Source organism: Notolepis coatsorum, assembly GCF_963971535.1.
Source record: "Notolepis coatsorum genome assembly, chromosome: 1".
In the NCBI taxonomy this organism is placed as follows: domain Eukaryota; kingdom Metazoa; phylum Chordata; class Actinopteri; order Aulopiformes; family Paralepididae; genus Notolepis; species Notolepis coatsorum.
The window spans coordinates 28,215,278-28,236,317 of record NC_140165.1 but is presented as its reverse complement, the minus strand read 5'-3'; the positions used below and the strand labels follow the sequence as shown (position 1 = coordinate 28,236,317).

Genomic DNA, 21,040 nt, shown 5'->3' with positions numbered 1-21,040 from the left:
TTTATATTAGCTTTAATGTCTTTCTATTTTTCTGTTTCTTTTCTGGCTTAATCTAGCACAGGGACTACAACTGAAAACTAGCAACCCTGCTAATGTTGGCATATTTAAAAAAATATATATATATTTGTATTAATTTATAAATGTATAACTATTGATTGACATTGTACCTGATCAAATAAACTGAGTAAACTAAACTGAGTAAACTAAACTAACTGAGTGGATCCCACAACACTTTCCTGAAGGACCAAAGATTGAGCATATCATGTGAAAACAACGAAACCAGGCAGAACGCCCGTCTTGCTGATAATGTTCCAGAATATCCTGCCAGAGCGACGATCCTGGAGCTGGCGAGAGAGAAGAAGGATCTCTATCACAACATCTCTGTATCCTCTCTGTCTCTCTGTCTCCTCTCTGTCTCTCTGTCTCCTCTCTGTCTCTCAGGTCTCCTCTCTGTCTCTCTGTCTCCTCTCTGTCTCTCTGTCTCCTCTCTGTCTCTCAGGTCTCCTCTCTGTCTCTCTGTCTCCTCTCTGTCTCTCAGGTCTCCTCTCTGTCTCTCTGTCTCCTCTCTGTCTCTCAGGTCTCCTCTCTGTCTCTCTGTCTCCTCTCTGTCTCTCAGGTCTCCTCTCTGTCTCTCAGGTCTCCTCTCTGTCTCTCTGTCTCCTCTCTGTCTCTCAGGTCTCCTCTCTGTCTCTCTGTCTCCTCTCTGTCTCTCAGATCTCCTCTCTGTCTCTCTGTCTCCTCTCTGTCTCTCAGGTCTCCCCTCTGTCTCTCTGTCTATCAGGTCTCTTCTCTGTCTCTCTGTCTCTCAGGTCTCCTCTCTGTCTCTCAGGTCTCCCCTCTGTCTCTCTGTCTATCAGGTCTCTTCTCTGTCTCTCTGTCTCTCAGGTCTCCTCTCTGTCTCTCAGGTCTCCCCTCTGTCTCTCTGTCTATCAGGTCTCTTCTCTGTCTCTCTGTCTCTCAGGTCTCCTCTCTGTCTCTCAGGTCTCCCCTCTGTCTCTCTGTCTATCAGGTCTCTTCTCTGTCTCTCTGTCTCTCAGGTCTCCTCTCTGTTTCTCAGGTCTCCACTCTGTCTCTCTGTCTATCAGGTCTCTTCTCTGTCTCTCTGTCTCTCAGGTCTCCTCTCTGTCTCTCAGGTCTCCCCTCTGTCTCTCTGTCTATCAGGTCTCTTCTCTGTCTCTCTGTCTCTCAGGTCTCCTCTCTGTCTCTCAGGTCTCCCCTCTGTCTCTCTGTCTATCAGGTCTCTTCTCTGTTTCTCATGTCTCCGCTCTGTCTCTCTGTCACTCTGTATCTCAGGTCTCCTCTCTGTCTCTGTCTCTCATGTATCCTCTCTGTCTCTCTGTCTCCGTCTCTCTGTCTTTCAGGTCTCCTCTCTGTCTCTCTGTCTCTCTGTCTCTATGTCTATCTGTCTCTCAGGTCCCCTCTCTGTATCTCAGGTTTCCTGTCTGTCTCTCAGGTCTCCTCTTTGTCTCTCAGGTTTCCTCTCTGTCTCTCTGTCTCCCAAGTCTTTGCCGTCTCTGTGGCTTTTTCCACAGCTGACTGTGATTACCTTCTCAATCTCATCCTCAATCAGCCATATGGGAGAATGATTCCTACCTCATTGGTCAGCCCACTGATTCGATTCCTACCTCATTAGTCAGTCCACTGATTAGATTCCTACCTCATTGGTCAGTACACTGATTAGATTCCTACCTCATTGGTCAATCCACTGATTAGATTCCTACCTCATTGGTCAGCCTACTGATTAGATTCCTACCTCATTGGTCAATCCATTGATTAGATTCCTACCTCATTGGTCAGCCTAATGATTAGATTCCTACCTCATTGATCAGCACACCGATTAGATTCCTACCTCATTGGTCAGCCTACTGATTAGATTCTTACCTCATTGATCAGTCCACTGATTAGATTCCTACCTCATTGGTCAGCCCACCGATTGGATTCCTACCTCATAGATCAGCCTACTGATTAGATTCCTACCTCATTGGTCAGAACACCAATTAGATTCCTACCTCATTGATCAGTCTACTGATTAGATTCCTACCTCATTGATCAGCCTACTGATTAGATTCCTACCTCATTGGTCAGCCTACCGATGAGATTCCTACCTCATTGATCATCCTACTGATTAGATTCCTACCTCATTGATCAGCCTACTGATTAGATTCCTACCTCATTGATCAGCCTACTGATTAGATTCCTACCTCATTGGTCAGCATACTGATTAGATTCCTACCTCATTGATCAGCATACTGATTAGATTCCTACCTCAGTGATCAGCTTACTGATTAGATTCCATACCTCATTGATCAGCCTACTGATTAGATTCCTACCTCAGTGATCAGCCTACTGATTAGATTCCTACCTCATTGATCAGCCTACTGATTAGATTCCATACCTCATTGATCAGCCTACTGATTAGATTCCTACCTCAGTGATCAGCCTACTGATGAGATTCCTACCTCAGTGGTCAGCCTACTGATGAGATTCCTACCTCATTGGTCAGCACCCTGTTGTAATTAGCACACACTTTAGATAGGAAGCAGCTACTGATGCTGGAGAAGGTATTTCAAAGCAGCTTAACCGCAGGCATGTGGTGGTGCTTAGGGCTCTGTGACAGTTATATCACTTCTCAGCCATACTCTGTGTGTGTGTGTGTGTGTGCGTGCGCGCGTGTGTGTGTGTGTATATGTACATCAATGCAATCAAGGCATGTCTCAGATAACTGTTGTTGACTGCCTTGTACGTGAATGCTGGCTGGTGTGTGTGTGTGTGTGTGTGTGTGTGTGTGTGTGTGTGTGTGTGTGTGTGTGTGTGTGTGTGTGTGTGTGTGTGTGTGTGTGTGTGTGTGTGTGTGTGTGTGTGTGTGTGTGTGTGTGTGTGTGTGTGCACCATGCTTAGACACACAAACACACACACACACACACACACACACACACACACGTACACAGAGTGAGAGAGGGGGAAAGATACATTTGTATTTTATCATAATATATCTGTGGCAGCTTTTAGGTCATGACATTTAAACATTTCAATGCCACTTCTCTCGCAAATTTGTTTGCGAGACACAAACACACACACACACACACACACACACACACACACACACACACACACACACACACACACACACACCCGCTCCCCTCTTGTATAAGCCCCTTGAATCACAAGTGCTACTCTATTACACAACCACAGCACCACAGGAGGGTTCAGGACGCAAACATATTATGATGGAGACAGTTATTTTATATCTGAACCTCACTGCGCTCTCTCTCTCTCTCTCTCTCTCTCTCTCTCTCTCTCTCTCTCTCTCTCTCTCTCTCTCTCTCTCTCTCTCTCTCTGTCTCTCTCTCTCTCTAAACGGTACCCTATCCCCCCCCCTCACAGTGAGCTGTGGTGTTCCACAAGGAAGCATAATAGGTCCGCTACTGTTCCTAATTTATGCAAATGACATGTCGTCAGCTTGTGACTGCAACTTGTTCCTGTTTGCGGACGACTCAGCCCTGCTGGTCTCTGACAAGAACAAGTTACAGGTTGAAAAAACCCTCAGCTCGGAACTAGGCAGAATCTGCATATGGCTCGCTGATAACAAACTATCATTACACATGGGCAAAACAGAGTCCATTCTCTTCGGTTCAAATAACAAACTCAGCAAGACCGACGGCTTCTCAGTTACAGTGGGTGACAATATTGTCACAAGGAAAGATGAAATTACCTACCTGGGTTCCATCCTAGAGGCTAATCTCTCCTGTGACAAAATGGCATCCAATGTAATAAAAAAAGTCAACCAACGAACTCGATTCTTGTACCGGATCTCCTCTCTGGTAAACAAGAATACCCTGAAGACTCTGGCAGGAGCACTCATTCAGGGGTACTACGACTATGCTTGCACCTCATGGTACCAAAGCACCTCAAAGGCGCTAAAAACAAAATTACAAACATCTCAAAACAAACTGGTCAGACTACTGCTTGACCTTACTCCTAGAACCCACCTCACCCCTGCCCACTTTGACAACCTAGGATGGCTTAGAGTAGACGACAGAGTACAGCAACTTGCAATGGGCCTGGTCTACAAGATACACTACACGACCAAGGTACCCATGTACATGTCAAAATACTTCCCAAAGGTCAGTGAATACCACGATCACAACACCAGAGGGAGCTCCACAAATCATGTCAAACCCAGATTCGGCTCAAATAAGGGACTAAACACGTTTCGCAATTATGCCACATCATTTGTGGAACGCCCTACCCAAAGCTGTAAAGGAATGTGGATCACTACCCACTTTCAAAACCTCTCTCAAGGGACACCTACGGGAGACTGCAATTCAACACTGGCCCCTGTAAATATCCTAACCCAACCCCCTCCAATGTACAGTCATTTACCTAGTATGGTTTTGTCAATAGTCCAATGTACAATTTTGTTTGTTTGTACAGTGTCTCCTCCCCCCCCCTCAATGTACAGTTTTACTTGTTTATACAGTGTGCCCCCCCCCCCCCAACCACCTCCAATGTAAATTACCCAGTATGGTTGTCAATATCCCAATGTACCCAACCCCCCCCCCCACCCAACCTCCTCCAATGTACAGTTTCTACGTCAAATGTATATACTCCCTTTTCTTGACTCCTTCTGTATCACAAACAGTACTGTATTTGCAAATCTGGTATGTCATAAATGTATAGATGTAGCAGTACTGACTATCTGCATGTCATGTATGTCATATATGTCCTGATGAATTGAAAATGGGGGACCCTGATGTAAACAAGACGAAAGTCTTTCTCTGGTCTGCATCCCCTTAACAATTGTGTGTATTGAGCTGTACTGTATTGTACCCATTCTGCAATCTGTTAATAAAGTTTTCAATCAATCAATCAATCAATCCTCTGTCTGTCTGTCTGTCTGTCTGTCTGTCTGTCTGTCTGTCTGTCTGTCTGTCTGTCTGTCTGTCTGTCTGTCTGTATGTCTGTCTGTCTCTCTGTCTCTGTGTGTGTTTCTCTCTCTCTCTCTCCCTCTCTCTCTCTCCCTCTCTCAGGTCTTGAAATAGTACACTTTTAATGGGTTTACTAAAGTACAACTTAAGTTTTGTAAACATCTGTTTTTTTTCAAGTGTACTTAGTGCACCAACAGCCTCTTAATGACCATAATACTAAACATGTGCTTTGAATTAGTACATGAACTGACTTGGCTTTGGCAATGTAAAGGTATGTTTCCCATGTCAATAAAGCCACTTTGAATTGAAAAATTTAAATATAGTTGCCCCAGAGCAACTAACCATCTCTCTGTGTGTGTGTGTGTGTGTGTGTGTGTGTGTGTGTGTGTGTGTGTGTGTGTGTGTGTGTGTGTGTGTGTGTGTGTGTGTGTGTGTGTGTGTGTGTGTGTGTGTGTGTGTGTGTGTGTGTGTGTGTGTGTGTGTGTGTGTGTGTGTGTGTGTGTGTGTGTGTGTGTGTCTCTCTGTCTGTCTCTCTCTCTCTTTCTATCTCTGTCGTTCTTTCTTTATCTGTCTCTCTCTTTCTATCTCTATCAGTCTCTCTCTCTGTCTATCCCTCTCTCTCTCTATATATACATATATCTCTCTCCCTGTCTATCCTCTCTCTCTCTCTCTCTCTCTCTCAGTCTCTCTCTGTATATCCCTCTCTCTCTCTGTCTGCCTGTGTGTGTGTGTGTGTGTTTGATTGATTGATTGAAAACTTTATTAACAGATTGCAGAATGGGTACAGTACAGTACAGCTCAATACATACAATTGTTAAGGGGATGCAGACCAGAGAAAGACTTTCGTCTTGTTTACATCAGGGTCCCCCATTTTCAATTCATCGTAACATATATGACATACATGACATACAGATAGACAGTACTGCTACATCTATACATTTATGACATACCAGATTTGCAAATACAGTACTGTTTTTGATACAAAAAGAGTCCAGAAAAAAAGAGTATATACATTTGACATAGAAACTGTACATTGGATTGGGTAGGTGGGGGGGGGGGGGACTGTACATTGGAGGTGGTTGGGTGGGGGGGTTGGGTAGGAGTGGGGGGGAGGTTGGGTAGGAGGGGTGGGTGGGGGACACTGTACAACTGTACAAACAACACTGTACATTGGAATATTGACAAGACCAGACTTGGTAAATTACTGTACATTGGAGGGGGTTGTGTTCGGACATTTACAGGGGCCAATTTCGAATTGCAGTCTCCCTTAGGTGTTTTTTGAGAGTGTTTTTGAAAGTGGGTAGTGATTCACATTCCTTTACAGCTTTGGGTAGGGCGTTCCACATTGATGTGGCATAATTGCGAAACGTGTTTAGTCCCTTGTTTGAGCCAAATCTGGGTTTAACATGATTTGTGGAGCTCCCTCTGGTGTTGTGATCGTGGTATTCACTGACCTTTGGGAAGTATTTTGACATGTACATGGGTACCTTGGTCGTGTAGTGTATCTTGTAGACCAGGCCCATTGCAAGTTGCTGTACTCTGTCGTCTACTCTAAGCCATCCTAGGTTGTCAAAGTGGGCAGGGGTGAGGTGGGTTCTAGGAGTAAGGTCAAGCAGTAGTCTGACCAGTTTGTTTTGAGATGTTTGTAATTTTGTTTTTAGCGCCTTTGAGGTGCTTTGGTACCATGAGGTGCAAGCATAGTCGTAGTACCCTTGAATGAGTGCTCCTGCCAGAGTCTTCAGGGTATTCTTGTTTACCAGTGAGGAGATCCGGTACAAGAATCGAGTTCGTTGGTTGACTTTTTTTATTACATTGGATGCCATTTTGTCACAGGAAAGATTTGCCTCTAGGATGGAACCCAGGTAGGTAATATCTTCTTTCCTTGTGACAATATTGTCACCCACTGTAACTGAGAAGCCGTCGGTCTTGCTGAGTTTGTTATTTGAACCGAAGAGAATGGACTCTGTTTTGCCCATGTGTAATGATAGTTTGTTATCAGCGAGCCATATGCAGATTTTGCCTAGTTCTGAGCTGAAGGTTTTTTCAACCTGTAACTTGTTCTTGTCAGAGACCGGCAGGGCTGAGTCGTCCGCAAACAGGAACAAGTTGCAGTCACAAGCTGATGACATGTCATTTGCATAAATTAGGAACAGTAGCGGACCTATTATGCTTCCTTGTGGAACACCACAGCTTACTGTGAGGGGGGGGGGGGGGGGGGGTAGGGTACCGTTTACCTCCACCATCTGCTCTCTCCCCTCCAGGTAGGATTGCATCCGGCTCACTGATAGACTATTAAAACCAATTGCTTTTAGCTTGTCAATCAGAATGGTGTGATTGACAGTGTCGAAGGCCTTTTGTAGGTCCAGCATGACCATGCCGCAGTATTTGCCCGTGTCCACCTCTTGTTTGATGTGGTCGTTTAAATAGAGAAGGCATGTGTCAGTGGAGTGGGATGTTCTGAAGCCAGATTGGAATTCGTAGATTCGATTTTTTTCGGCCAGGTACTTTTCGACCTGTTCGTAGACTATTTTTTCCATGACTTTCGAGATGGAGGTAAGAATAGAAACAGGGCGGTAGTTGCCTGGGTCTAATTTGCTGCCCTTTTTGTGCAGAGGGGTCACTCTCGCAATTTTGAAGTCCTTGGGGACGTGTCCCTGTTTTATGGAGAGGTTTATTATGTGTGTGATGACTGGGGTGATGGCGGCTGCTGAGTCTCTGAGGAATTTGGAGGGGATGTTGTCATGGCCAGTGGCCTTGTTAGGTTGGAGGGCGCTCAGTTTTTTGAGTACCTCATCTGTTGTTACCATTTCCAGTTTGAAGTCGTCTTTGTGGACCCCTAGGTTCTTGTAGTAAGCTACTATGTGTTCTACCCCATAATGCCCTGAGTGGGAGGGTAGTTTGTTTACCAGTGTTGTGGCTATGTTTGTGAAGAAACTATTTAAGTAATTGGCTACATCCAGCTTTTCTGTGATGAGCGTGTTGTCCGTCTTTATGTTTATGTTTGAGAATCTGGTTTTAAGTTTTTTACTGCAGCCTAGTTGGTTATTGAGTAATTTCCAAAGTTCACGTGGTTTGTTTTTGTTTTCCTCGGTTTTGCCATTGATGATTTTTTTTTTGCTGTTTTGATCATGGAGTTTACATCATTTCTTAGTCTGTTTCTTTACAGTTTGAGTTCAGTCACGTGGGCTTGGAGTTCACTGCTCGTGCTTATGGTAAGCTTTGACTGACTTTTACGAAACTCAGAGCATTTTTTGTCTCTGGTTTTCATAGCGGTCAGTATTTCAGCGTGCATCCACGGCTCCGCGCGATCTTTTACCCTGGTGGTTCTTAGGGGGGCCATGTTGTTTAGTATCGTTGAAAATTTGGTTTTGAAGCCAAGCCATGTTTCTTCAACCAGTGTACCATTGAGCTCATCTGACCAGTCCAGACCCTCCAGTTCAAGGTTAAAGGCCTCGCTAGAGTAGGTTTTGAGGTCTCTAGATGTGACTGTTTTGTGACAGCCAGCCTTTTGTTTTAGCTTTTTGCGGGTACAGTATATCATATAATGATCACTTAACCCGCATGCTATAACCCCTTTATTGGCGATCTTGGACTTGTCAGAGGTCAAGAGGTGTGTGTGTGTGTGTGTGTGTGTGTGTGTGTGTGTGTGTGTCTCTCTCACTCTGTCTCTCTCTCTGTCTATCGCTCTCTTTTTCTCTCTCTCCATCCCTCTCTCTCTCTGTCTGCCTGTGTGTATGTGTCTGTGTGTGTGTCGCTCTCTCTCAGAGAAAGTACATTATGGATAGAAATATAATTTCAACACACTTAATATACAAAAATACGATGTGCACATTGTTGAGTGGGGACAGAGTTGACCCGAGGCTGCGTGCCGTGTGCTTGAACTTCCTGCTGTGCGTCGTGTGCTTGAACTTCCTGCTGCGTGCCGAGGGTAACGGTACCTGACAGCAGTGGAATTCTTTGGAGCCCATCTGGGTGTCAAGCTCTGGACTGTCAAAACAAACACACGTCGGGGGGGCAGGGGGGGGGGGGGGGGGTTGGGGGCAGTGCAGTGACATTCTCAGAAGGCCTCAATGCCTGGCTAAAGAGAAGCAGGGGCCAGCCCAAAATAATGATATCACTGTTCAGCTTGATTGTTAGTTAGGGTTGGTTTATGTCCGGGGGGGGGGGGGGGGGCATCTATGTTTAGTAAGAGTCTGAAAGTCAAGTAGCGCTGATCGAGGATCACATGTGCGCCTGTCAAGCCTAACTGGCCACTGGTCCTGTGTCTCTCTCTCTGTGTGTCTCTGTGTCTCTCCCTCTCTGTGTCTCTCACCCTCTCTCTTTCTTCATCTCTCTCTCTGTTTCTCTCCCTCTCCTGTTTCTCTCTCTGCTTCTCTGTGTCTCTCCCTCTTTATCTGTCTCTCTCTCCCTCTATTTATCTCCCTCTGTCTCTCTCTCCCTCCCTCTCTATGTCGCTCTCTCTCTGTTTCTCTGTCTCTCCCTCTATCTGTATCTCTCTCCCTCTCTCCCTCCCTCCCTCTCTCCCTCTCTCTCTCTCTCTCTCTCTCTCTCTCTCTCTCTCTCTCTCTCTCTCTCTCTCTCTCTCTCTCTCTCTCTCTCTCTCTCTCTCTCTCTCTCTCTCTCAGTTATCGGAAGGAACAGGCTAACAGCTCTCTTTTAGTGACAGAGCTCCTCTCTGTCAACATCTCCACCTGCTCCTCCCGCCTCTAGTCTGTTTGTATGCAGCAGACTCTCCCCATCTATATCTATGACTATGTATGAACGGTGTATGGCGCGTGCCTATGAAAATTACATGCGCGCCGCTCCCCCGTGGATTCCAGGACCACGGCACGGCCCCGCCGCGTGGTACGGTATGACCCCCTGGTCTTCAGGGCTTTTTCTGAGGAGGAGCCACAGTGCCCTCTGGTGGACAATTTAACATTGTCTTTTCTGCATCGGGGACGAGGGTCTTACAATGGCTTAGTGATTATAACAGTGCAGTTCAGCATTCAGTAACCCATACTTTTTGTGAATGTGTTTTTGATACTACATTCTGTTGAACACACCTCAAAACCGTACCTAAGGAAAATTGGCTCAATTGCAAGAAAAATAATAGACAGTTATGATATTACATTCTGCATAATTCGTATTATTATTATTATTATTATTATTATTTGATAGTTTATTTGGTAAATATTGTGGTTCCCTGCTTTAGTCTGTTGACACATTTCTATACTAAAAATGCTTGTGTAGTCCTGTGTCATATCTAAATGGATGGATGGATAAAGGACGGTGATGAGAGGGAATACCGGGAACTAGTTAAAAAGGCAACCACTCACTGCACAATTCCCACCCTTTTAGCAGAGATCATTTCATTTAAAATATTTTTGAAAACTCACACCTCACCTCGAAATGCAGTTAAAGTGAGTTATTTAATCTGAATATGGTTGTTTAGTTTCTTTGTAGCCACCATCTATAGACTACTAGTCTATAGACTACTAACTACTAAACTACTAGTCTATAGACTACTAACTAAACCACTAGTCTATAGACTACTAACTAAACTACTATAGTGTTTTGTGTCACCAGGTCAACACCTGAATAGACCCAACAGTGCCAGGGATCGAGCCAGCGACCTTTCAGTTACCGGTCAGCCTCTCTACCACCGGGCCATCCCGCCACCCCATGTGTAGGCTATGTAATGTATAAATAATGTAATACATATACACACAGAATAACAGTGAGTAAGAGAAGGAGCTCACAGTGCTTGAAAAAAGGTTGATGACAGTGGTGGCCTAAAGGTTAGAGAAGCGAGTTTGTGACTGGAAGGTCGCCGGTTCGATCCCCCGGACTGGCAAGATGTGTAGTAGTAGAAGGTAGAACACACACTACAATGTTTTCAAGCGCTCGTCAGGTACACATGCTGTTACACATGCATGTTAAAAACAATGGATCAAGCTCAGCAGATGGGGGAGAAAAAATGACATATTTTCATGAACTGATTTTTTTAATAATACATTAATTCATTCAAAATTATTTGGAGGGGAAAAGCAATACTTTCATGATTACTCTAAATACAAATGTTATCAAAAGCACCTTTATATAAGTGTACTTCTTTCCACTCTGTAACCTGTTCCATGCTTCCCAAAAAAACAAACAAAACTAAACAAACACCCTCTTCTGCTCCAGATTGAGGCTGAAAACAAACACAGTGTCTGAAGGCATTTCAATGAATAACCCAATAATGCGTGAGAATATGGATTCGGTCGACTGTGAAAGCTGTTACTTCAGGAACCTGTCCAGCTTCCGCTGGATGTTGTCGAAGGCGTCCTTGCCCAGGTAGTCCGCTCGCCCCGCCTCCCACTGCTTGAGGTGCTCGAGCCGCTCCGCCGCCGCCGCCTGCAACGATTAGGAAATGGCCTCAGTTAACCCGTTCACTACCACATTACAGAAGGTTAACCTTTCACTACCACACTACAGACGGTTAACCTTTCACTACCACACTACAGACGGTTAACCTTTCACTACCACACTACAGACGGTTAACCTTTCACTACCACACTACAGACGGTTAACCCGTTCACTACCACACTACAGAAGGTTAACCCTTTCACTACCACACTACAGAAGGTTAACCTTTCACTACCACACTACAGACGGTTAACCCGTTCACTACCACACTACAGAAGGTTAACCTTTCACTACCACACTACAGAAGGTTAACCTTTCACTACCACACTACAGAAGGTTAACCTTTCACTACCACACTACAGAAGGTTAACCTTTCACTACCACACTACAGACGGTTAACCTTTCACTACCACACTACAGAAGGTTAACCTTTCACTACCACACTACAGAAGGTTAACCTTTCACTACCACACTACAGACGGTTAACCCTTTCACTAGCACACTACAGAAGGTTAACCTTTCACTACCACACTACAGAAGGTTAACCTTTCACTACCACACTACAGAAGGTGAACCCTTTCACTACCACACTACAGACGGTTAACCTTTCACTACCACACTACAGACGGTTAACCTTTCACAACCACACTACAGAAGGTTAACCCTTTCACTACCACACTACAGACGGTTAACCTTTCACTACCACACTACAGAAGGTTAACCTTTCACTACCAAACTACAGAAGGTTAACCTTTCACTACCACACTACAGAAGGTTAACCTTTCACTACCACACTACAGAAGGTGAACCATTTCACTACCACACTAAAGAAGGTCAACCCTTTCACTACCACACTACAGAAGGTTAACCCTTTCACTACCACACTACAGAAGGTTATATATCGTATAGCATCGCGTCCCGCTCTGAGCCTTACGAGATACTCATATCTCCTGTGATACCTAATGTATCTCCCACGAACAAAAACACATGCACCCCACCTGTATGGGGCCCCGCCCCTTATGGTGGCCACCGCCCATATAACCATGACCCTGGTCATGAAACACCCTTCCTCTATTTTCGTCCCAGCGTGTTGGATGCGTGCACCATACGAGCTAGCGGAATGAAAAGATTAAGGAAGATTAATAATGTTGGAAGCTTACCGGAGGTTGCTGGCCCCTGGCATCTTCGACGCATGTTTTCGGCGACACGACGGGCCTGTGATGTTCCTCGTTTGATGACTGCACATCGAGGTTCAGCTGTACAAGGCTGGCTGTCGGGCCAGCTTGTACTCAGGTAGGCCCTGTGTCTTCAGGCATGGGTATTAGTGTTAGTAATGCTGGTTTGTGTTGTTAACACAACCTTGTTGTGTGTTGGCGCCAGGGGCAGGATGGTTTGGTGAACGTTCTCTGCAGGGAACGGTTTCCAAGCTGTCTTGGGCGTGCTGCTAAAACATCTAAAGCTATGCTAACATGCTATCGCTACTGCCGCATGCTATCACTACTGCTAATTGCTATGCTGTTTTAATGTCTCCGCCGTGAGATGTTGTCACTCTCCCGCCTCTTGCCCGGTTCATCAATGAAGGTCAGTCGGTAGCTGTTGTGGGGTTTTGAGTTCTATTTACCTTTTTCGGGTAAATGGGTTGACAACGGGGTAGGTCGTGGCTAGGTTCTAGCCAGGTATTACCTTGTGTTCCGGCGGGGTTTGTTGAACGGTGTTCCCATCTGGGTTGGCGTCGGGTAGTGGGGCTATGGGTCCAGCCGACATGGTAAACATGTTGCGTGTCTGTGCACAGGCAATTGTTGTCTTGGGTTCCACATTGCCTGGCGTTAGGCTGCAGTAGTATAAGGGCAGGGCCGCTTGGGAGAAATGTGAGGCCCTGTGCGTTTTTAGACGCGAGGCCCCCCATCTCCTGGGGCGGCCCTGTGTAGGGGGCTATTGTTTCATTTTGTCACTCTGCTATGAGAAGGTCTGTCTTGCTACAGCTTTCTCTCCTCTCAAACCATTCATACTGACGGTCAATCGGTATACTGGGGGAGTAGTGCGGGGGGGGGGCTTTGTTTACCTTTTTTGGTAAATGGGCTAAACTAGGGCTGGTGTTCTGTTGTGAATATTTTGAATGAAGACGGGTCTGGTCCGTCTCCCCTTAAACTTTGTGTGTATGGGTTTGCTCATTCTACAGTTTTTGTGGTTTAGCTCTTTTATTCATTTAACCTTTTCATGGTCCACACCACAGTGGAGGGTGCTGTTTGCAATCACCACTGGTGCTCCATGTTAACGTCAGTCCTTTGTTTTTGATATATTGAAACAATGCCCCGCCCGGCCGACACCATGGGTCGGCCTGGCGAGTGGCTGGTGGGCTGTTAAGGCTTGTACCGTCACGGTATGGAATTGGCAACGATTAGAACTGTGTTCGAATTGGTGTTTTTTCTATTACAGAAATGGTGTCTGGTGGAGGGGCCTTGAGGGCCGGCCGACGTCGACACATCGCGCACGGTGTTGGTAAACCACTCCGTCGAGGATGTTGACGTTATTAGCTTTGACCCAGCCGCAAGCTATAACCGCTCAGGGTTCCCCTCTCCGCAGGGGATTTTGGTCTTCTGCTGGAGCGCGGGCGGTATTGTCCTAGGCCCTACACCGCCTCACACCGCGCAGCCAGAAGAAGAGAGAGCACGGCCTCGTCAGCGGCGATGACGGGGCCCTCGACAGGCGGCCATGTTTCCCCCGCCAGTGGTGCCCTGGTTGGAGAATCGACAGGGTATCGCGAGGCCGACAGTCTTGGCGGCCGAGGGATCGGCCATTTTGGGTGATTTCGGTGTTGGTAAACCACTCCGTCGTCATTTTGCCGCGAGCAGCCCGCTCCCCGTTCAATCCTCTCTCTGGTATCCCCAGAAGCGGGGCTCTGAGCGTTCTCCTTTGGCTGCGGGCCGCGAACCTTCATTGAAGCGTATGCGGCCCCATTCTTCGCTTCTCATGGAGACAGGGGCTGACACCCAGTTGATGGCTGAGCCTGGGTCTGTCCGTGAGAATGTTGTGCTGTCAAGCGGCTCCCACACCTTGAACTGTGTTGGTTGAGCCTGGTGTTACGTCTGTCAACTTAAGTGTTGTCAGCAGGGGGGCTCGAAACCTTTTGAGGCACACAGTGCGGGCTTCCCCGGCCTCGCCTTCGCCAGGCCAGGTATCATGTTGGTGCTCCCACTCCTGGAATATTGGCAAGTGGTCGCAGCTCACATGGTTTGGGGTGGTAGTGATATCACTGCAGGGCTACGGTGTGTAGGAACCCATGGGGGCCTTACACCTTGCATGTCCGGCTGCAGAACGACTCCTTCAGCATGTTCTGGAGGGGTGTTCAGTGGGGGGGCTTTTTTGATCGGAAGCCCCCCGTATCAGACAGGCCCTTTTTCTGTCGGGGTTCCCCCTTGGGTGCGATTGCCTCGTGGGTGGTGTCAGGGTCAGGTGTTCCGACACGGAACGCGCTCCTCGCACGATTCCAGGGTTGTCTTCGCACAGCGGGGGGGACCGGGCCAACTATCTACAGTTCCTGGCGGACCTGCGCCACGTGACGGCGGGTGCGTTGGGAGTGTCGTCACATATGACTACGGCAGTACCATATGTCGAGGTAGATGGAGAGAATGGTGAGGCGGGGACTTGTGTTTACACAACCCCACCCGTTTTCAGGTTTGGTACAGACCCTGTTGTCGGGGTCTCCAGCAGGGACAGCTCTGGTCGACGAGATCCAATCTCTGTGGACGAAGCAAGCCATCGTCGTGGCGTTCTCCTCCCGGTGTTCTCTGCCCGAGAAGTCGGGAGGGAGGGGTGTAAGACCCAGGCTGGACCTGTCCCATGGGAAGGTTCAGCATTTTTTGGATCGTCTCCTACCTGTTGAACACTGTCAGGTGGGGGTCTGGTTCTCCTCCATAGACCTGTAGGATGCGTATGCGCATCCCCGATCTTCCATCCTAGGGCTTACCTACGCTTCCTTTGCAGGGTTAGCGTATGAGTACCAGAGGCTGCCGTTCGGTTTTCTCTGGCTCCCCGCATCTTCACCAAGTGCGTGGAGGCCGCACTGGGGCCTCTGCGTCATCCGGGGTTACGGAGTGTTCTGCCCTGATGACGTTCTGGTCCTTCGCGGTCAAGGTGGATCGTCAGGTCTCGTACCAGGCAGGTCTCTACCAGCCTGGGGTTGCTGTACACTGGATGTAGAGTATTCCTCTTCCCAGTCAACGGTTGGAGGGCTATGGGCATCCATCTCGGAGCGTGTTGTCGACACGCTCGGGAGGTTCCGTCCTAGGACGGTTACGGCGCTGTCTCACGTCGCGTTTTCACCGACGCCTCCCTCGCTGGTGATGCGTCGGGCCAACGCAGTAGGGGGCAGCTGGCAAACCATGCTGCCCGGTCTGCGCTACGTTCAATGTGTTGGTGTTGAAAGCGGTCCTTCTGGTCCACAAATGGTGTTGATCAGGACGGACGATACGACGTCAGTGTCGTGTATCGACAGACAGGGAGGAGTACGCTCCCCCTGTCTGCACCAGGCGGCGGGCGGCTGGCTATGGGCGTCCTCCATCTGCGCGGCCTAAGGGCTCCCCACATCCCCGGCAGGGAGAATGTGGGTGCAGGTGTACTGTCGCGGGGCGGCCCTCATCCTGACGGGTGAGGATTGCGTCTGGACATGGCCAGGCAGGTCTGGGACCGATGCCATGCCGCCAGGGATTCTTCCCCATACATCTGTTAGGTCAGTTGTTGGGACGGGTACGTTGAGGGGCGCAGGTTCTTGATCCTGATGGTGTTACCATCTGGACTGCACATGCTCCCTCCACTGTCGCGCTTACGCGGGCAGATGACGTATGTTCCAAGTGTGGTGTAAGGCGGGGGGCCTGGACTCAGTCTCCTGCCCCCTGGTTGCTGTCCTTAGTTACCTCCAGTCTCTCCTTGATAGACTGTCGGCTTCGACGGTGAGGGTATATGCAGCAGCTGTATCCTCCTATCATGAGGGGTTTGAGGGGATGTCTTGTTCAGCCACCCTCTTGTGAAGCGTTTCCTGCTTGGCGCTCGACGCGTTAAGCCGGTGCAACGCTCCTTGGCTCCGACTTGGGATCTTCAATTGGTCCTCGGTCGGTTGTCCTTGGCCCCGTTTGAGCCGCTCGAGCGGGCGCCGTTGGGACAGCTGTCCTTCAGGACCGCGTTCCTTCTGGCTGTCACTTCCGCTAAACGCGTAGGTGAGCTCTGTGCTCTCTCGGTACATCCAGAGTGCCTGTCTTTTCGGACCGATTGCGGTGTCACTCTGCGACCTAATCCTGCTTTCGTGCCTGAGAATATCCGGAGTTCCTTCCGCTCCCGGGATATTGTGGTTCAGGCGTTTCGTCCTCCTCCTCACACTGGTGAGTTAGATGCGGGCCTTCACCTGTCATGTCCAGTCCGTGCTTGGGGATTTACCTCAGCCGTACTCAGGATTTCAGGGTTACCGACCAGCTTTTTGTCTGTTACGGTGGGGCTCGTGCTGGTAAGGCACTGTCGGAGCAGCGCCTGTCCCATTGGTTGTGCGAGGGTGTTACCCTCTGCTACACGCTGGCTGGGCAGGATCCCCCTGGGGGCGTCAGGGCGCACTCCACTCGTGGGGTGGCTGCCTCTGCCGCTCTCCTGGGTGGGGCCTCGGTGGAGGCCATCTGTGCTGCAGCTTCATGGTCCTCCCCGGGCTCCTTTGTAAGGTTTTTCCTCATGGACATGACCGGGGGTTCTGTCTCCCAGGCGGTTCTGGGGTCTGTGGCCTTTCCTGCTTCCCGTCCTTTGGTCGGGTAGCAGGAGTGTATGGGTATGGGCCGCAGTGTGTTGAGTCACACGTGGTTCCGCCTGTACGGTGTGTTCAAGGGGTTCTGGCTCCCTCTTGTTCGCATTCAGGTGGAGTTGACTGCGCCCCCCCTTTGTTAGGAAGGATGGGGTGACAGGGCTCCCCGCACCCCTTGATGTGGGCTTACGGGTCCTCAGGGGGTACATCTGTCGGGTCTCGCGCCCGCTCTTCCCCATTATCTCGTAAGGCTCAGAGCGGGACGCGATGCTATACGATATATAACGATAGGTTATGTAGATAACCTAGTTATATTAGTATAGGCTAAGCATCCCGCTCTGCGCGCCCTGAGTTCCCTCTTGAGGGATCTTTTCCTGGGACGGGTTTTGGCGAGGAAGGGTGTTTCATGACCAGGGTCATGGTTATATGGGCGGTGGCCACCATAAGGGGCGGGGCCCCATACAGGTGGGGTGCATGTGTTTTTGTTCGTGGGAGATACATTAGGTATCACAGGAGATATGAGTATCTCGTAAGGCTCAGAGCGGGACGCTTAGCCTATACTAATATAACTAGGTTATCTACATAACCTATCGTTAACATTTCACTACCACAGAAGGTTAACCCTTTCACTACCACACTACAGACGGTTAACAGTCTGTCAATCAATCAATCAATCAAATGTATTTGTATAGCACATTTAAACATGACACTTGTCAACCAAAGTGCTTCACAGTGAGTCGCATATTAACAAAATATAAAAAGAAAGTGCTCCTAGAGTATAAAATGAACATAAAATATAAACAACCAACAGACATACAAAGAAACAGAGCAACACGTCAAAACAAACAAGTCAAGAGTCAAAGTGAGTCAGCGAAGGCTAGGGGATATAGATGAGTTTTGAGTTTAGATTTAAAAGACTCGATGGAGGGGGCAGATTTTTTATTTTTATTTTTTTATCTTTTTTCCCCTCCTTCTTTTTCCGATTTTTCTCCCATCCCACTGTTAGTCGTTATGCCAATTCCCAACCCCCTTCCTGGTTGTTGCGCACTTTCCCCTACTGTTGGTCCGAGAGGCCGGAGACTGTCACATGCTTTCCTCCGACGCATGTGCAGCCAGCCGGCAGCCAGGCTGGCCGCGCAGATTCTCACCGGGAGAGTGTAATGTGTGGAAGGTTGCACTACCTCTCTCCAGATCCTACCCTTGCTGAGCAGGCGCCCCAACCGAACTGTAGGGGTCCCTGTCCACAACGCCCAGGACCCACCCACGGCTCCCCTCCCCCTAACTCAGCCAAACGAGTTAGTATAGCGATCAGCCCGAGCAAAGACAATGCTGACTCTCCGGGAGTCGAGACCGCAGCCTCTTGCATTGGTGACGAGCACAATCTCCGCTACGCCACCTGACCACCCCGGAGGGGGCAGATTTGATGGACGTGGGGATGCTGTTCCAGAGGTCAGGGGCTGCGACAGCAAAAGCACGACCCCCCCCCCCAGACTTGAAATTGGACCTACGGGTAGTTAGGAGGAGACCCTTATCAGCCGATCCGAGGGCCCTGACGTTGGTATAGGGGGTGAGGAGGTCTGCTAGGTAAAAGGGGGCCTCACCATTAACCCTTTGAGTGCCAAAGACGAGAAATCTCGTTATTTCATGCCATGCGTTGAGTGCCAAAAACGAGAAATCTCGTTATTTAATCGTTATTTTTTTATTATCGATTTCCATGAATTTTTCATCAATCTAGCCTCACGTTACCAGTGGGTATCTGTCTGAGCTCGAACAGGGAAAATACCGCCCCCTATCGTCTCTCCAGATGGTATTGCACCCCATTGGATTGGACTGAATGAAATGGATGGGACATTCTTTTTCCGGATTCCACATTTTACTTGTCAGGCATGTAATCCGAGCCGATCCCACTCATTGCCGAGCCGCAGAACAGCGTGGAATATGTGTTTGGATCAATAAACGTGATCGATATTTGGAATGGCGATCAGGAATTGGAATAATATTTTTGGAGAACATCTGATCTGAGGTAAGGAATCAATTTTACCAGTCTTGGGATAATCAGAGCTGTTTTCACCTATATATCAATGTGTCCCATATGTGTGTGTGGCTGTGAGTGTGTGTGTGCTGATCAGGAAATAAGATAATCGATTTTTCAGCCCGCTTCTATAGCGTGCATAAGTACACATATGCTATCGATTAGGGCTGTCCCCGACTAAGGATTTGGATGGTCGACTACGGCTCCTTTCGACCGATTAGTCGACTAATCGACTAATAGGTGTCAGCCCTACTATCGATAATCTAGCGTTTATTTGAAAACGATTCATAAATAGGCCAAAAAATGACAATGTGTTTTGTGTATTACAGTAAAGCGCGATTCCTGCAGAATCTTTTTGGTGGTTAACTTTCTGTATTGTCGCAGTGAAAGGGTTAACCATCATGTCGGCCCCATGCCACAAGCATTCTACGGCTATGGAGGGCTTTGAAGGTGAGGAGAACTTTGCACTGCCGAGTGAGTTCCGGTGGTTGCCGTATTAACGGTATCAACAAATAGGGGTGCTCGGGTTGCACCAGATTACTTTCGTCTCTAGGACATGCAGATCATGTACATTAGGTTATTTGTTGTAAATGTACACATGCAGGGCCTTTTAGGGTAGAGATCTGTTCACACTGATGTCAGATATGGGTCACATATACAAACATAGATGTGAACAGTCAAAGCAGAAAAATATATCAGATCTGAGCCAGGACTGTGGTTTTAAATAATCCAGGATCTCCAGATATTTTTTTATTTTTAGCTTCAGTCTCTGAATCCCATCTGACATTTTTGTTAAATAATGCAGTATGAACCATAAGGTTGTGTTAATAATGTGCTTTTGTTGTATGACTTAGTGTGCTGCTAAACATCTTATTTTTTTTCTCTACTTTGCTCAGTTTCTCATCGTTCATGTGTGGTTTGATTTGATATCTTCTGCTTCTTCTAGCAGCTGCCTCCCAACAGGCTACAAGCACTGCTGACCTTCTTACTTCAGCCACAGGGGCACAGCTGCCATAGAGACGGCAGCCTTCTTGATCGAGGCCATGCAGTCCAGGGTTATTTTCAGGGTAAAAGTGGGAAGTATATGCAGTGGTGGAAAGTAACTACTTTACTTGAGTATTTTCATTTCAGGGAACGTTGTACTTTTACTCCACTACATTTCAAAGGAAATATTGTGCGTGTGTGTGCGTGTGCATGTGTGTGTGTGTGTGTATGTGTGTGTGTGTGTGTGTGTGTGGAGAGCCGTGTAACTGTATCTCAATCTGTACATAGATCTGTAAATGTGTACCTAGATCTGTAATCACGCCTGACTTGTAACTGACATAGATCTATGTACAGATTTACAGATGTGTACATAGATTTACATATCTATGTATGGATTTACAGATCTATGTATGGAGATCTATGTATGGATTTACAGATCTATGTACAGATTTATAAATATATGTATGGATTTACAGATCTATGTACAGATTTACAGATCTATGTATGGATGGAGATACAGTTGCACAGCTCTCAACACAAATAATATTGGAACAATAACATAACATTCCCTGATAAATGTAGCATTTCCCTGACTCCACCTCAACCACTGTGGTCGAGACTGAGTGAGGTTTTACCTGCCCTGGCCGCTAACCCCCCACCCCCGCCCTGTACTCTGTGTCAGTTGAGTTGTTGTATCAACCAACACTGTGTTCTGGAGCAGAAAGGACAGGAGGGTGACATACCGTGTCTTTACTGGTGTCTGAGCTCGTACCCCCTGCTTCCTGGGACCCCTCGGCCCCTGCGGTGGCACTGGGTGGATCCTGGCTCTCCGTGTGGTCGGGATCTCCTGCTTCCTGCATCAGCAGCATCTCCTCTCTCTGTGGAAGCGGCAGGGAATGCACACGTGATGTTAAAGGGACATTTCAC

The 21,040-nt window shown here is 47.9% G+C and overlaps 1 protein-coding gene across 1 annotated transcript in view; it reads right to left on the bottom strand.

Annotated features, from left to right (window-relative positions):
• Nucleotides 1-11,189: 11,189 nt before the first annotated feature.
• gyg2 (glycogenin 2) overlaps nucleotides 11,190-21,040 on the bottom strand; it is a gene marked incomplete at both ends in the record, with an annotated part of 34,555 nt that continues 24,704 nt past the window's right edge. Inside the window, 2 exons of the mRNA XM_084314234.1 lie at nucleotides 11,190-11,306; nucleotides 20,857-20,991. Coding sequence (XP_084170360.1) covers nucleotides 11,190-11,306; nucleotides 20,857-20,991 — 252 coding nt within the window. The remainder of the gene's footprint in view (nucleotides 11,307-20,856; nucleotides 20,992-21,040) is intronic.